This window comes from Carassius auratus, chromosome 37 (assembly GCF_003368295.1).
Source record: "Carassius auratus strain Wakin chromosome 37, ASM336829v1, whole genome shotgun sequence".
NCBI lineage: Eukaryota > Metazoa > Chordata > Actinopteri > Cypriniformes > Cyprinidae > Carassius > Carassius auratus.
The window spans coordinates 5,371,680-5,388,875 of record NC_039279.1 but is presented as its reverse complement, the minus strand read 5'-3'; the positions used below and the strand labels follow the sequence as shown (position 1 = coordinate 5,388,875).

Sequence of the window (17,196 nt, the reverse complement as noted above, 5' to 3'; positions counted from 1 at the left end):
ATCAGTGCTGTTAAGGGGGTGCTCTCAAAATAAATTAATAGCATGTGTTTCAGTATGCAATTTATGACTAATATCTGAGTCAGCAGTGTCTTGGTGACAGATGGCCTGGCCACTGGATAGTCATTAATTCCTCAGCTCAAGCATAAAGCTACCTGCAAAATAACTGCATAAGCACAGGTATTTTATTTTGAAAAGAAAGAGCAAATTTGTGACATCTAAATGAACCTTTCTGATATCTACACTATTTTCATAAAGTTGATTTGAGTTGAGTTTTCTTTTATTCAGCAAGAATGCGTTCAATTTATCAAAAGTGAAATTTACAATGTTACAAAAGATTTCTATTTCAAATCAATGCTGTTGTTCTGAATTTGATTACTGAAAAAATCCTGAAAAAAATGTATCACTGTTTCCAAAAAAAAAAAAAAAAAATGTTTTAAACTCAGATAATAAGAAAGGTTTCTTGAGCAGTGAATCTACTTTTTTTTATCATGTGACACTGAGTAAGAACTGATGAAAATTCAGCTTTGCCTTTACATGAATCAATTACATTTTAAAATATATAAAAATTGAAACAGCTATTTTAAATATTTCACAATGTTACTATTTCTGTATCAAATAAAAAAAAGCTTTGAGCATAAGAGATTTCATAGGCATAAACTTCATTCCTTCAAAAGATTTTAAAGGGGTCATATGACGTTGCTAAAATGAACATTATTTGGTGTAATGCTATGTGTTTATGCGGTTGAAGGTTCAAAAAACACATTATTTTCCACATAATGTACATTATTGCTGCTCCTCTATGCCCTGCCTTTCTGAAACTTGTCGATTTTTACAAAGCTCATCGTTCTGAAAAGCTGATTGGCCAGCTATCCAGTGCATTGTTATTGGACAAATACCTCAAGCATGTGATGGAAATGTTACGCCCCCTACCAATCTGGGGCCCATTCTTCGTACGTCGCTTATTACATCCGAGATCAAATGACACATCCAAGATGATATCATCGTGCTAATCATGATCCGGCTAATTGGGTTCTTCGAACACACCTGTTGTGTATGATTAGTATCGCTGGATTGAGTTATCTGAGATAATTGTGCATTCATGTGTTGGCTTAAAAGGGGATATGTATCGATACTCAAAACCATGATCAGCAGTGCAGCGATTGGCTGGTGGCAAGACGGCAATGTAATGACGTCATATAATTTAAAACGACACCTGACGAAAAACTTGACAAATTTCTAGACTTTTATAAGGAAACAGCCAAGTAAACAAAACTACATAAATGTTATAATAGATACATGAAACAGATAATAGATACATGTTTTATTTTATTAGAATTTTTTTCATGATTCACAATTATTTGGATTCGCAATTTATAATAGTTGTGCAGTCTTTGTAGCAAATTCTTTAAATATGAAACCATACTTACAGACTGTGAGTCAGAAGCGCCAGTCTGTCCTTGCAAAGTTGGAGTTGCCCCACTTTATAGAAACAGACTCCATAGTGTAGGCTACTCTCAGAGGAAACAGTCCTCATCCTCTGTAAAATGTGCTGCACACATCTGAATATTTGGGTTGAACTGTTCCAGAACAGAATAAAACTTAACCACTGATTTCTAGTTGTGTCCTCTTTTGGAAGGCCAAATAAAGTAGATTTGCTTTCATAACAAAACACAGCATCTCGACAACATGGCGGGTGCAGCAACAGTGAGAAAGTTATGCTACTTTTTTTTAATGAACATTTGGGTGGTGTTATGCAAATTTTCCACATTGTGACATGGAGATGTGGGGGGGGGGGGGTGTTATAACGAGCCATTTTAGAAGGGTGTAGTCGACTATTAACTTTTATAAAGAATATCTCTTTGGATTTGAGACTTTAGTCTTTGCAACTGTACAGATCTTCTTTATGCACCAAGAGCTTGTAACACTCCAAAGAGAAAGGAAAAATTGAAATCGCATCATATGACCCCTTAAAAAAAGAAAAACTCATTTCATGGCATTATTAGTCAACATCAAAACTGATATCACTCAGTGATCCAAAACAATTTAATTAACAATGGCAGCCAGGCCAAATTGACCTAACTGCAATTCGTAGATACTTTACTAGGTGGCTAAATACAACATCACTCGCATGAATTTGTATGATTTGTGAAAAATCTTACATATATTATGAGGTGGCAAATTTGTATGAAAGACTACCCCTAACCCTGTCCTTAAATCTACAGAATCAATCCTTACAGAAATCATACAAATTACATTTGTATAAATTTGCTACCTTGCGAAATATGTATGAATAGGTCGTGAGACAGCATTGGCCAGACCGAGGCCATCACTGTAGGACAACATAATCTGGTTATCAAGGATATCCTCAGTGTTCTTATACTATAATGAAATCCTCCAGGAAATCAATTAATTCTGAGCTAAGAATAACATTATATATAGACAGTGAATTTATAGTAGCTGTTGAGAGAATCCAATTTATAAAAAAAAACAAAAAAAACAAATGGCCGAACATATGTAATATGTTTTGCTACATCCCAAAAATGTATAAATTTGTGAAAGAATACTCTGAACACCATCAATCACTCCATGACATGTAAAAACAATTCATATAAATGCCTGAATAAAAGACAAGATCTGAAACATTTGTCAAAACATCTGGTGCGAGTACACACTGTCTGAACAGAGCATAAAAAAACATGCTGTTAAAAAAAAAAGAGAACTTGAAGTCCTCATTATTGAAAAAAAATAATAATAATAATAATCTTGCAATTACATCGAATTTGTCCTTAATTGACATTCCCCTTAAAAGCTATGGAACCGAAGGGGATCAATGTGGTATTTCTCATCTCAGCGCTCCATAATCCTGTCAGACATGGCATAAAGGCAGTGTCCTTTTTTTTTTTTCTTGTGCGCAGTTTTGGGTGTGCAAACACCTACTCAGTGCACTAATAATATTGCACTCTGCAGTGCCAGAGTGAAGCCTCTGACACCACTGAGTATTCGAGCGAGCAAAGTGAGAGGGCAAATCAGAGTGGTGCTCTACGGTTATGCCTTGAATACAATAAGGCCAATCAATAAATGAAAATGCAGCTGCCTGGATGACTGAGAAGCACCTGTGGGAAGCAGCAGGGGGGTGATGGGTAATTTTAGTAGCACTTAAGAGGGGAATCGAACTGTGAGGAAAAGTACACTTGAAGTAAGAGACTGCGGACGGACGAGAGTGAAAGCGATTCTCAACTCACCTGTCCAAGCTCTGAGAGCTTCCCGCAGCGCCAGAGAGGAGGAAGAGGGGTCTGAAATCCTTAATCAGCGCAGCATCGCTCTGCCTCTGGTTGAGTCTCTGAGCCAGTCGGGAGATTCTACTCTCAGATCTGATGAGAGAAAGTCCAGTTAGATGTGGGACAGTGTTTGATTCAGGACACTGGAAGAGGAAAAGGGTCAAAACAGACACCCCTGCTCTGGAGTCGCCCGGAGTACCAGGTGTTCACCGGAGCGCTCCTCTTCACGAGCATCTCGCCACAGTGTTGGCTGGCTAATGTGCGGTGAGAGGAGAGGAGATGGAGGGGGGAGGGAGAGGGAGAGAGAGAGAAAGGGAGGGGGAGAGAGGGGCATTCTGCAGGCGCTAGGATGAGCGACACAGAGACAACAAAAGCACACAGGCGTTTAACGCGAGATTCCACTGAGCATGCCCAGAGCACGCTGTGAAAGCGATGGGGTGGGGGGGGGGGACCTGTTGTTCCAGTTCTCTCATTCTCCCTCTTATCTGCAGAAACAGGCATCTAATCCCCAACATAACAACAATCTGGTGTTCTGACTTTCATGAGTGGACCCGAGTTGGATCCACAGGTGACTTGCCTCTCATGTACACACATTTGCAGTTTCAAACCCTACTGAGCTGTCTGTCAACACAGTATTTTAAGACATCACAGGAGGCCTGCTCCAAAAGGTAGCTAGCATAATTATTAAGATTATGTTTCGCCCCCTCTGGGTGCATTTTATACTAAGGCGCTCAACCAGCCACCACTGAGTTTCCATCAGATTCTTGGAAAAAGAGATGAATCCAAAGGTCATAGCCTCTGACCACACACTGGTGACACGACTACCTAAACATTTAAAGATATTATTTAAAGAAAAATATTCAAATAATTATAGAAAGAATACAAAATACAAAAATTCTAAACAAGATAGATAGACAGCTTCAATTAAATTAGCATGCAGTGAGGCAGTTCACTAGGTTTGAGGATTACACATGAATCACAAAAGCAAGCTGATGAAAACTCAATTGTGGCTAGTTGAACTCTTCAATTTAAAATGTGGCCAGAGGGCAAAATGCATAATGCTCCAACTTAATTGAGGCATACTTCAAACTAAAACATGTCCTAATTTCCCCTCGTTGATGATGTTGTTATAATAATGATCAGAACATTACGTGAAAAAGGTTGTTTGTGTCTTTGTATTTGTGAAGACCCTTAGGTTTTAAAGCAATATTGAAAATGAGTGCTCAATCACTGCATGTAATGCTTTTAATCCATTAATACTGACTTAATAGCTGGAATGCTTGACTGTGTGTTTAGTGCCCTAGTGCACAAAAGCATGCCCTGATTTTTATTGTCTACAAAGGCCAATGGAAAATTACAGTTCCATTTAGGAGATTTCGAAGACTTTTTAGAAGTAATACTAGCTTTTCAAGATGAAATCTGAATTAGACTACAAAAAAAAAGCATGTTTTACTGTGGGAGGATGTGCTCTGACTTTACTGTGTCTATAGTCGTGACATGATGTGAAATGGGTCCCCGGGGAAAAGGAATATTATACTAATATGGCTTATCTCTCCGCCTACTTGGATATTAGCCATTTGTTTCACATGCAAAATGGTCACTGAACAAAGAAGAGCTAACAGCATTCCTTTCGCCGTAGTTGGTTTGAAGATACCCAACCATTCCAGTTGGAGATAAAGACAAGTTTGAGGAAAGAAAAGTGGATGATTCACACAACCACATGGCCAGACAAGACATTTTACTACTGCACTCTTACCCACATAAATTCCATCCTGTGTTAATTCAAACTTCTAAAAGAAGAGAGAGACACCTTGAAGAAGTAATGAGGAGATACAGAGAAGAAAACAAGAAGGTGATGCAAAAAAAGATGCATGAAGATAGCTGCAATTTTACAATTTAATTCAGCTAAATGATATAGGGCTGTGTTCTTTATTTAAGCATTAATGAATATATGCCGAATTAAAAAGACAGCTTCAATTGTTCTTTATCTAACATAAAACTTATGAGGTGCAGCCAGAGACTCTGCAATTTACTGGGTTCCTCAATTTGTCAAGTTTTTTATTTTATTTTTTAGGTTATGCTAATTCGCAAACAAAGTCAATAGTCAAGTGCTTAAAAACAATGTTTATATGTTATACTCACTTTTAGATAAAAAATACATTTAAATAAAAAATGAAATGCAGTGTCCAAAATCGGCCCCTTATTCACTGTTCTTTGTACGTCAAATAACAAGTACAATATGAAAGAGCAAATGAATAATACATTTTAATCAAATTTACTTCTGTAAATGTATGTATTTATTTTACGTAAACCTTTATTTAAAACTATACATTTTCTTGTTTGCTTTTTTGTTTTGTGAATGGTTTGATTACATAAATCAGTAAACAGTATTATACACTGTAAAAATGATTGTTGATTAATAATATTAATATTATATTATAATATAGTAATATTGTTTTATATACATACACCACCTAATACTGTACCTGTGTAAAAAAACAGCAATTTCAGACACAGCTAAACTTAAAGTTAATAAAATAAATTCACATACTTTACTTTAATACTAACTCTCAAAACAAGCTTTCAAGAGCTAAAACTGTCTCACATGCAATACTCAAAGTGTATATTCTTAAATGACACCAGACATATACACCAGGGATAAGGGGCCGGCCTCTTTAAGAGGGAACTGCGTCAAAACAGTTCAAATATAATGGCAAAAATTTTGAAGAACATTTTCCATGGGGGCAGAACAAAGCTGTTTCCATAGCTGCAGCTTAAAAGCAAAGCTCTCATCGTCTTGCATGTGAGCATTCAGGAAACACAACCATAATGAAAACTGACACTAATTGTACAGCGAGATAACCGTGTCATCAGTTCCTATCAGTGGAAGTCCTTGAAAGGGTATTAGAAAAAAAATTAATAAAAAATAAAGTAAAGTATCATTGTGCACCACTCTAATAAGGAGTAAATAAATACATTTATTATTTCTTGAATTTTTCCTGCTACTTTTGCACAGTGATATTGCATCTCGTGGCCTACAGGAATACTCCGTGCAACATTACACTTTATAAACTCAATTCCTCATGTTTGGCAGCACTGGGACAAATAAACTAATTTACAAAAGCAAGACAAATAACTCTGTCAACATGTAGTGGCTCTGTTAAAAAGGGCTTGGTTTCTTTCTAACGTCAGGAGTAGTGTTGTCAAAAGTAAAAAATGTGATGATACCAGCATTTTGAATTCTTAAACGGCTCTGATTGGCCATTGTGTTCAACAGACATATCTGTTGAGTGCGTGAACACAATGGCCAATCAGAGCTGTTCAAGGATCTGCTCAACGGTGCTCAAAATGCTAGTGGGAAATGCTGGTATCGTCACATTTTCGAACTTTCAGTACTGACATCTGTACTATTGATAACACCAGTCAAGAGGAAGTTAAAAGTGATACTAGAAGGAAACAATGAAGAAACCAGGCCAGCTAGTAATAGTACATAAGCACAAGTGTAGAATGACTGAAAGCACAAAAGGAAGGTGTGAAAACAGGTAGAACCAGTGAAGCAAATGGAAGGAGATAAAAAAGACACCCTTGGTTCCTATTGCTTGAAGCATGAAACGGCTTTATTAGTCCTCGTGGAACTTCATGTAAAGTTGTAGCTATCACAAAACCACTTCTAAACTCATGTCATCTCCAACCTGATCCAGTCGTCTCACATTGCAGCCGCTTCCAGATATTTCTTGTCTCATGGAAAGACAAGAAACCTGCAGAAGGGGGGCTATGAGAGGAACAAACACGTAGCCAATCAGAATGCAGTATACCAAGTCACGACGGCTTGAAAGAGCAAGCGTTCTCTTCTCTTCTTTGTGTGCAGCTCCTCTCCGCAGCTCAAGGCCAAGTCTTCCATTTGCATGGCAGGCAAAACAAAAGCCACGACAACAGCTCTGCGACACACATCTCATCGGGGTATGGGCTTGGATGCTTGGTTTCTATTAGTATTTTGCTCAAAACCTAAAAATATCGTTTACTGGCAGGCAAATCCACAATATCATGCGACGATTCCTCAGGCGAAGTGCAAACCACATGTACGATGGTGATTAGTCTCAAAACAGCTACTCCAATGAACAGAAAATGTGGGAAGTGGATACTAGAGCCAAAATCAAGCTCCAAGAACTTGTAGAGTAAATTATCAAATGTCTGCAAGATTTTATAAATGAAAACGCTGATTTTTGTCAAACTTGATGGGTAGAGTACCACACTAGCAATGTTAAGATTATGAGTTTGATTGCAATGAATGCGATTCCAATAAAATGTACAGCTTGACCAAAAATGAAATTACTTGGCCTCATGTCATTCCAAACCTAATATTAGAAGAACATTGGGAACCAAACAACAAGTTGGAACCCACTGACTTCCAATGTTTGGACAAGGAGATTCTGAGACGATTCGCAAAATATCTGCTTTTATATTCCACAGAAGTCATACAGGTTTGGAACGACACAAGGGGGACTAATGATGACGGGATATTCATTTTTGGGTGAACTAAATTCAATTTGAAGGCACCCACTGCAGTCAACACAATTTGATAATACTTTAGTTTAGCAAACTGTGACTGTGTTTAAATGACTGAATTCGTTAAGCTAAACTATTGGCACATGATTAAGGACTCTGTGATTCAATCCTTCAGCATATAAAAGTCAAGTGTCGTATACAGCTTATATAAACATTAAAGAGATCTTTACGTAACTCTCCTTAATAAACTCAAGTGTTACCTTTATGTGTGGGCAACATGGATTTCTGTGTCCCAGGCTAGGTTGAGTCAGCCGAAACTATAATTCAGAACAATTTGTGTCAACGAAAGTACAACTCATCCTGAGATCAACCTGGACTCTTCTTTTTTGGCATAAAATACATACATAAAATGTAATGTTTCAACTGTCATGAGTGGGGAACATCCATCAGTGAGAAATGAGCCAGAGAATGCCTCGACTGACCGAGCATAAATCAAGCAGCTGTCAATTAGTCCTGATGTTGTCATTCTTCATAGGAAGCAAATAGCCGATTTCAATGTTCAAACTTTGATTTTTGTCTGTGAAGCCATCTGCTGTTTCAAAGATGTCTTCAGAGTTGTATTTTTCATTAAGACAATTATAACTGAAAAATGTTGCTTCTGGCTTAAATATGAGTCCTCTATCCATAATATTGCTTTCTCAAAAGAAAATAATTGTCTCATCTGAATCAGGAGAGAAATATGAACAGATGAAGTGAAAACAATCTAAAACAGTCGTAAACAAATATGTTGATGTGAGAGGACAACAGGTGATTGAGAGTTTTTATGCTTTATGTATTATGGTTTTATATTTTGGCCAGAAGCGATGGATTTAAATTTACCTTTATGCATTTAGCAGACGCTTTTATCCAAAGCGACTTACAGTGCATTCAGGCTATACATATTTTACCAGTATGTGTGTTCCCTGGGAATTGAACCCACAACCTTTTGCGCTGCTAATGCAGTTTTTACTCTAATGTTAACTGATGGACTGGATTTGTGTGGATTACTTTTAAATTATTGTGATTAAATTTTATCAGCTGTTTGACCTTATTCTACCAGCACCCATTCACTGCAGATGATCGATTGGTGATTTTATCTACTCATCTATATCTTGGATAACCTGACGGTTGAGTACATTTTCAGCAAATTTTCATTTTTTGGCTGACCTATTCCTTTAAATTTCAGTTTGTGGCTTCAGATGACTAGAAATATATTGCACAGGTAGTATAGGATAATTTAATTAGCTTTAATTGTGATTTGGCAGGACATAGTTCCCATCTACTTGCATTGAATGGAAAAGAGCATCTCAAGCATTCTTCTAAACTACTACTTTTATGATCCAAAGAAGAAGAAAAAAATCATACGGGTTTGGACAGACATAAGGATGAGACACGACAGATTTTTCATTTAGGGTCAACTATCACTTTCACCATTAATTACATAATTGCACTGCTACGAAAGCTGATTTGTACATTCATGTCTTTCAAACCCAGTATGACTTTCTTTTCTCTGTGGAACACAAAGGGAGTTCAAGCTGTTCTTCTCCATAAAATGAAAGTGAATGGTGGCAACAGCTTTTTTTTTCACAGATTTTTTATTTTTCACAGAGACAGATGACAGATTTTTCATTTAGGGTCAACTATCAATTTCACTCTTAATAACATAATTGCACTGCTACAAAAGCAGTGTTCATGCATTATGGAATACAGCAGCGTCAGAAGATATTTGTAATAAAGTCTAAATAATTTGAATTATGAAACTGCAATAAAGTCTAAATAATTTGAATTATAAAACTGAAACAATGCAGTGTATCAACACCACAATGTTGCAGCACATATCTCTGGAATCATGAAAGCCAACGGACTTGATTATGTCTTGCTGAGGCTTAAATGCGGCTTCCATTGAGTTGATCTCCATAGCAACACTACTAGTGCCATATTTCTTAATGGATACCATGGGCTCCACTGATTCAGACTGCAGGCAGTACGGTTTCTCACCGAGGGGAAGCATTCAGAACAGTTTCCCTCTGCAGCTACTAGACGTGCGCATGCAAACAAACTATTACCCAAACAAACTGACAGGTTAGGGATTTTAAAACCCCATAAGAGGCTCTACTGGTTTTAGAAAATGTATTGTTGTGTTGGGCTGAATACAATGCTTCACTGTAAAAATAAAACTGCATCAAAAGGAATGACAGACACCTGTAGAGCTATTACACACTGGGAATTGCCACAGAACCCATGCATTTTTTGCTCATTAACATATTGCAACAGTTAAATGAATGAATAAATACATTATCAAATAGTAAATGCCAACTTAGTCAAGTTGATATATCAAAAAAGCAAACCTTCATGAAGTTTCATCAGAGTAGGTGACCAGAGCAGCGAATAATAGTGCATATAACACTCTCGGATATTGGCTGCTTCTGGGTAATGGTGTCCCCCCCCCCCCCCCCCCCCCATGGATTCATATTGATAAAACCAATAGCTTAGAAACATGCTCCTTTGTGCATTTGATTGGATTAAAATTTCAGTGGATCACAATGGATAACAATGATAAGAAGCACAAAATAAACAGTTATAAACGTCTTCTGTGATAACAAGACCTTCTGATATCTTGGTTCTGAAGTCGGAACATGTCTAAACCAGAAATACAGAATTTTACTGCCTTGCAATGATTATTAATTATAGAGTTAATACCGAGCTCATTAGCCAACTGTAGTTACACTTCATCATATTCATGAGTTTTCTCAAGTGTGTCAATTTTGTGAACATTTGATAGTGCCGTCGTTAGTTCAACATCTGTTTCTTGTCTTTATCTTTTCCGTTTTCATTTCGGACAACTGCATGGAGTTTTAGAAGGTGAAGGATGTCAAATAAACCACTTACTTTTTATGGGTTTCGTATCTGCCAGTGGCTCCAAGACTCTGCAAAATTAAATGAACAAAACAGTACAACTTTAAATATCATTTATATTAACATTAATGATAAATTAACCTTGATTAATTCTAAATTAAGACTATCTGAAAACTTACTCAAAAGGTTAAAAAAATGTTTTTTGTTTGTTTAAAAACTAGTTCTATAAATAGTTTTGTTTAAAAACTGTCACTTTATGCTTTTGCTTGGAAAGTAAATCGGTTGTTATGCAATTATGAACTTTTCCAAACTAATACTAGATTGTATAGGTATTGAATTACCCACAAGTCAAATAAAGGCAACATGACAAAAATGCACGAAACTACAGTGCCTGAATTACTAGTCTAGGATTCCACAGCAGACATACAGATGCATAAAACAGATGTGTAAATGTGGCCCCTCGTTGCTTACATAATGTGAGTTAATGATATTAACACTCTCTACTACTACAATGCCAAACAGAAATATTCAATTTTCTAATTATGCCGTAATCAACGCAGATACCAAAGCACTTCCGTTACCAGAAACTGTGTCCCCCACGCTTGGGAATGGCACTCTCACTGTTGTCATAGCAACTTTCGAGAATGTTTTGAAAACGACCTTTCTTGTAGATGTGCATATCCTTTCATCTGACATCTAACGCCATGTACAAGTGCTGAAAACCGTGCACATCGATCAGCTACCGATGCATGAAACTCACACGAAGTGAAACGTATCATAAGTATTATTATGGGTGAAGTACACAAAAATAGATTTGTACAATGCTTGAGCCGTTACAGCATACAGCACTTTGTTCTTTATGTGGTCTTTGTTATTGTATGCAATTATAAACACTGCGGGAATGTTTTTTGGAGGATACAAGGGAGGCAAAAAATATGAATATGAAATATGAAAAGCAAAAATGTATAAAATGTGAAACATGGAATGGAGAACAATAATGCAATGGAACAATATATAAACCATTTATTTTACTTTTTAAGTCCAGCTGTGTATATATTATATATTATATCATAAGGTTATATAAGGTTCCATGAATGTTAAAGGTTCTTCATGAAAATATTAATGCCAATAAAGAACTTTTTAAGAGTATATAATCGTTCAAACTATTGGCTGTTTTTTGAAAGTCTAAAGTAAATGGTGTTCAGTCAATACACGGAAATGGTTTCAAAGTAAAATTAAAAAAATAAATGCTCTTTAAACACAGTGAAGAGAAGTTGCTTCCTCATTTCAAGAGTCCAGTCACACACCACTCTTTCATTGGTACCCTCTGTTTTAATAGCATAATTTGTTCAAAGAAACCAACTCTTAAAAAGTTAATTCAAAGTTAATTCTCATGAGAGGAGTCCTTAATTAGCTTTAATGTGAAACGGAAGCAGGAACGCAAGGCAATCAGCCTTTTTAAATAACCAAACAAAAGAAATGAGCAATTAAGAAATAATTATCTGTAGATCTGTAAATTCTGTGCAAAGCAATATCTAAAGTGCTTGTGCCACTGGATGTTAAAAATACTCCTTAAATCAATATCTGCACAAAAATAACATCACTATATCACGCTGATATAAAAAGAAATGAAAATACTACTACACTGTCCAGACCGTTCTTCTGGTTAATATTGACAAAAGGCTCAGTAGCCTCTTTCTCCTGAAGAAAGTAAAGAAAAATATATTTTCACATACTGAAAGAACACGTCTTACAATATATGATGTGACTCACTGAGATGCACAAAATCGAGCTGAATCAATTTCCATTGATGATGACACACTTGCCACAGTGTGTGGTACACAATGTTCTATTCCAAACCCAGCAGCATCTGTGACTGAAGTCATGCTTCCTAACAAAGCACATAGCGTGAAGAGTCGTGAATATATCCGAGAGGGACTGAGTCCTCCATAAATGCTGCTTATCTGCTCGCATAGCGTCTTGATGAAATCAGCTGGAGATGAATGACAATGATCATTATGAGTGTAATTGTGTGTAACAAACTGACATCCAATTCCCTAACATTTCCATAAACTGGCCTTTTAGCAGGTTAGATGTTTCATACATACTATCAATGCTAAACATCAGATGTATACACAAAATCATACAAAACCTGGCTAGAAATAATGAGACTAACCATTTTATTGCAAATTTGAATTATTGCAATCTTGAAAAACATTTTTTTAGCTGAAATATATATAAAATTAGAAGTTATTTTAATTTCATGTAAAATACATATTTGAAAAATTATATAGACATAAAAAAAACAAAAATACAAAACACCCAAGGTTACCAGAAATTTAACTAAAATTACTAATTCAAAATATTAACAAAAATTATAAATGCATTCCCATGATACTACAGTAAAACTGACAAAAGTCAAATTTTGAAATAAAAATTCCCAAACTATGATAGATAAACACACAATTGCAAGTGTGAAATAAAAAATTGCAAACTGTATGTGAGTTCTAATGTCACAATTATGACAAAGTGTGAAGTGCAAGAAACTACTTTTTAAACAAATTTGTAATTACAAGAAGTCAGTTACTTTATGGAGTCAGTTTACTTGTCATAACGAGACTTTATCATACTCAACAAGGTCATGTTTTTGACTTGAAAATCCAGATCAAACACAATCCAGTAAAAATGAGACAGCAATCTTGAACCATGTGAGAATGTGAACACAGCAAAATGTCTGAGAGCAGCAAATGCCAACCGACCAGCACTTTGAGCTTAGCAGCTTTGAGATTTCTAATCGAGAGAATTGCTATTGACAGCTTGTTGATTTTGGTGAAATGTCACACTCAGGAAGCTCTATCGGGAACACAACACAGGGCTGCTCTTGAGTGTGCCTGTTTTTTAATGTCAGTGAACCTTCAGGACTAATACAACAGTTCAGGGGCGACAGCTGTCAATCTTTGGGAATTAAAGGAGTCTGGAAGCACTGTAATTGCTTTAAATCATGAACAGAGACTAAGACAATGCAATGGTACAGTCTCTCTTGTTGTGATGCAGAACAGTCACTGAAGGAACACTGCTCTGACAGGTCTGAAGATTAAACACAATGTTAAATCAAACAGCACAAACAGAGTTCATTCATTCATATAATGTGTTAAAGTAAGGCATCAAGCTATAAACCAGGTGTCTGAAAGCTCATACTAAAACTAACACGTTTTGCAGCTGTGCATACGGTGGACAGATAAATTCTGGCAGCAAACACTAATCTAACACACTGGAAGACAGGAAACGGAAGTATTCACCATCCCAAAATATCTGCTTGGATGGACAGACATCTGGTCTTGTGAGCTTACAAGTGAAAACTTCCTGTACATATAGATAGCTTTTACCATGTCCCTTCATAAACATGTCAAATAAAAACCATAGCAATTCTCCTTTTTTACACAACCTGTCCTCCAACCAATACGCTTGTATGGGTCGTTTGTCCAAATCCCTGAAATACGACCCAGCAGAGCGTATACTACAATTGCGCCCCTATAGGTAAAAGGTCGTTTTCATATTAATGTTTTGTACTCTTTTATTTGCCCTCTGGTTTGCGTTCCGTGTAGCTCAGTTAGTAGATGATTGCGTTATACCTTGATATGTAATCATGCTATCATGGGTTCGATCCCAGGGAACAGACGTGCGCGAAAATGTATATGCTCGAAAATCATAATTTAGCATGATTTCTGTGAGGGTTAGGTTTAGGGGTGGGGTTAGGAGTGGTCATTCGAACGAATAAGCCACCTACAGTAGTAAAATATGTAGGAAATACTGTGAGATCGGTGTAAAACGCCCACACATTGCATTTAAATAAACATGTGTTTTGATTGGTAATGACGTTATACGTCAATTCATGACGACAGACGCAACGCGAGACTGTCATTATTTTTACTCCCGCTAGAGGGCGCTTAACTTTAAAACGTAAATATAGGTCGTAATAAATGCTTGAACAAACGTTTTTTGTTGGAGGACAGGCTGTTTTTACAGTACTGAACAATCCTGCTTCTGCCATGGCAGCATGTATTCAATCTTTCTCCACTGCTGCATCACAATTGATTTTCACATGAGCATCAATAATGTGTTAACCAGTGATGTGGAAGCTAATCAAAACTGTGCCTACAAGTTACTTAAGCTACAGTAAAGCTAGTGTTTCGATATAGTATACTATACTATAAGCTGATATTGAATGTATGAAGTATTCTAGTTAAAGTAGCAAATATAGATTTTCAAAAAATCGAACTTAGAGGTACTTTTGAACAGTAAGTAGTGTATTAACTTGCTTTTACTATTTTTTTTTTTAAACACTCACTTATAATTATCAGTCCAATTATATATGCTAAATGCATAAATGTACTATTTGAATGGGAAAGTAGCATGTTACTTGAAAGGTACATGGTTTTGGGTTTACTACGTAAGCAAAAGTAAGCCACTTTAAGTTAGTCACTCCCCTGGTGTTAACCAACTATTAGTGATGCCACTGTACAGGGCCAGTCATAAAGTTATTTGTCCCCAAACAAATCATAAATCAGCCAAAAGGAAATGCAATGCTGCTGGATTATTTAAGCAGAATTGTTTGTGTTGTAGCATTGCTCATTTGCAAGTTGATTTGGATAAAATGTTTTTCATGACACATAAAAACAAAAAAAAGTCAATACAGATCAAGGAACCAGCACGGTATTTGGTAGCAAGTTAATTGGACAAATTAGTTAGCGTGAGCATAGCTACAATTGCAGCCCATGAGGAACCCGGAGGTGTATGACCTCAAATTACTGTAATCAATAATTCACTTTGACTAATTTATATACGGCTCAGTCAAGAGGAATAGCGGATGGCAGGGCATTTGAATGCTAATTGCTTATCGCCCGGAGGATCATTATGGAGGCCTGGTTTATCTAATCTGCCCTCTGAACTCCGTATAGAGTCTTCTGCTTCTTGACCCTGCTCATACCAGCTAAAAGGATCATTCTCGGCTGAAACTGAAGTCTGTTTTCAGCTCTGGATGTAATGAATGAAGCGAACAGCTTGAACTGAACTCAAATAACCTCTTTCTGTAGATTAGGCTAGGCAAGCTCAGAGCTGACAGCCAAGACAGTCAAGGGCTTCTAGAACTTCTCACTTCACTGTGCTAATTTGAACAAGGCCTTTATTTTTCTATTTGTCAGTAGAGTAAACTGTAGCATGGTTGTTAAACCTCTCCCAGGCCCAATTAGGGGAGCAATGCTAGCATTCATAGCCCAGATCTCGCTTCTGGACTGGGAGGAAGAGGGGGCTGTGGTGATGCCCCTGGCAGCCTGGTCTTGGCAGCTCTCAGCTCTTGTGGCAGCAATATTAAGTGATTGCTGAAATTCATGGCCTGCACAACCATTTTATATGTTTAGGTGACAACCGGCTTTCATATGGTGCAGGGCGTTCAGCAACACATTAGCAAATTGTGCCGTTTCATTATTCATTAGTGTGCAGTCGTGCAGGAACACACTGCCCTGGTGTGAAAAACATGAGCTTTATGACGATTACTGGCAATTCTTGGCTTATCAGATTAAAGCTTCAATAATTGGAGCATATTTTGCTCCTAGTGCAAGTGTAAATGCAATATGTATTTGTTTGACAAATCCTGCAGTGTTTTAAATTTCTAAATTATGAGCTAAAACTATTCTACACAGCATTGTTTTATAATTATCATAAATGCCGCCTTTTTTAGCGTATATTACTTGAGAAACTACAGGGAATGTTTGTACTTATAATTCATATGACCACTTAGAAGCATTATAAATAAAATAGTGTTCAAGGGAAAAAAGGGAATGATGAAAATGAATAAATTAATTTTCAAATTAATTTAAACTAAATCAAATTTTGATGTTGATGGACAAAAAGGTTCACTGACATATTATGCATCAAGCATAATATGCAAGCATGAAATATGTAAAGATTTTGTATTATTTTAGATCTACACGCCTTTAATTAACCGAAATATCCCAAAACTAAAAGTTATTTTTTGTCATGGTGTTTCAGTAGGGTCCAATACTCTATCACATTGGAAAGTTGTGATTTTTGTTATGTAAATCTTCAAATGACAAAAAGAAGAAGAAAAAAAAAAAAGATTTAAAGATTCGACAGCATTTCTATACCACTAATCATGTGACCAGATGTTTTTGCTTCCACTAAAGCTCTGGATCTTTGTATCATTCTTAGATCGATAGCATTATCATACAATTTTACATAAATGTGTGGATTTCGGTCAGCTCAAATGCAATTCTGAATGCAAAAATTTGTTTTGCTGATAATTTATCTTGTAATGAGTTTAGTATTAAGCTAGAAAAGGACACATAATAGATGTTGGGCATTAAATTCACAGCTTATTCTCCTCTCCATAACTTAGTAAGAAGGCCTGGCATTTTCTTTTCCCTCTTAATGTGCTGCTAAATTGATTCCACCCACACAAACAAAACATTCATAAACATCTGAAATCAGAGATTTAAAC

General features: G+C 36.4%; 1 protein-coding gene across 1 annotated transcript in view; it reads right to left on the bottom strand.

Annotated features, from left to right (window-relative positions):
- The window catches only part of LOC113056479 (ankyrin repeat and fibronectin type-III domain-containing protein 1-like), a 63,851-nt gene that overhangs the window by 27,530 nt on the left and 19,125 nt on the right, over positions 1–17,196 (bottom strand). Inside the window, exons 7-8 of the mRNA XM_026223277.1 lie at positions 10,713–10,750; positions 3,243–3,371 (exon numbers count right to left, since the gene is read on the bottom strand). Coding sequence (XP_026079062.1) covers positions 3,243–3,371; positions 10,713–10,750 — 167 coding nt within the window. The remainder of the gene's footprint in view (positions 1–3,242; positions 3,372–10,712; positions 10,751–17,196) is intronic.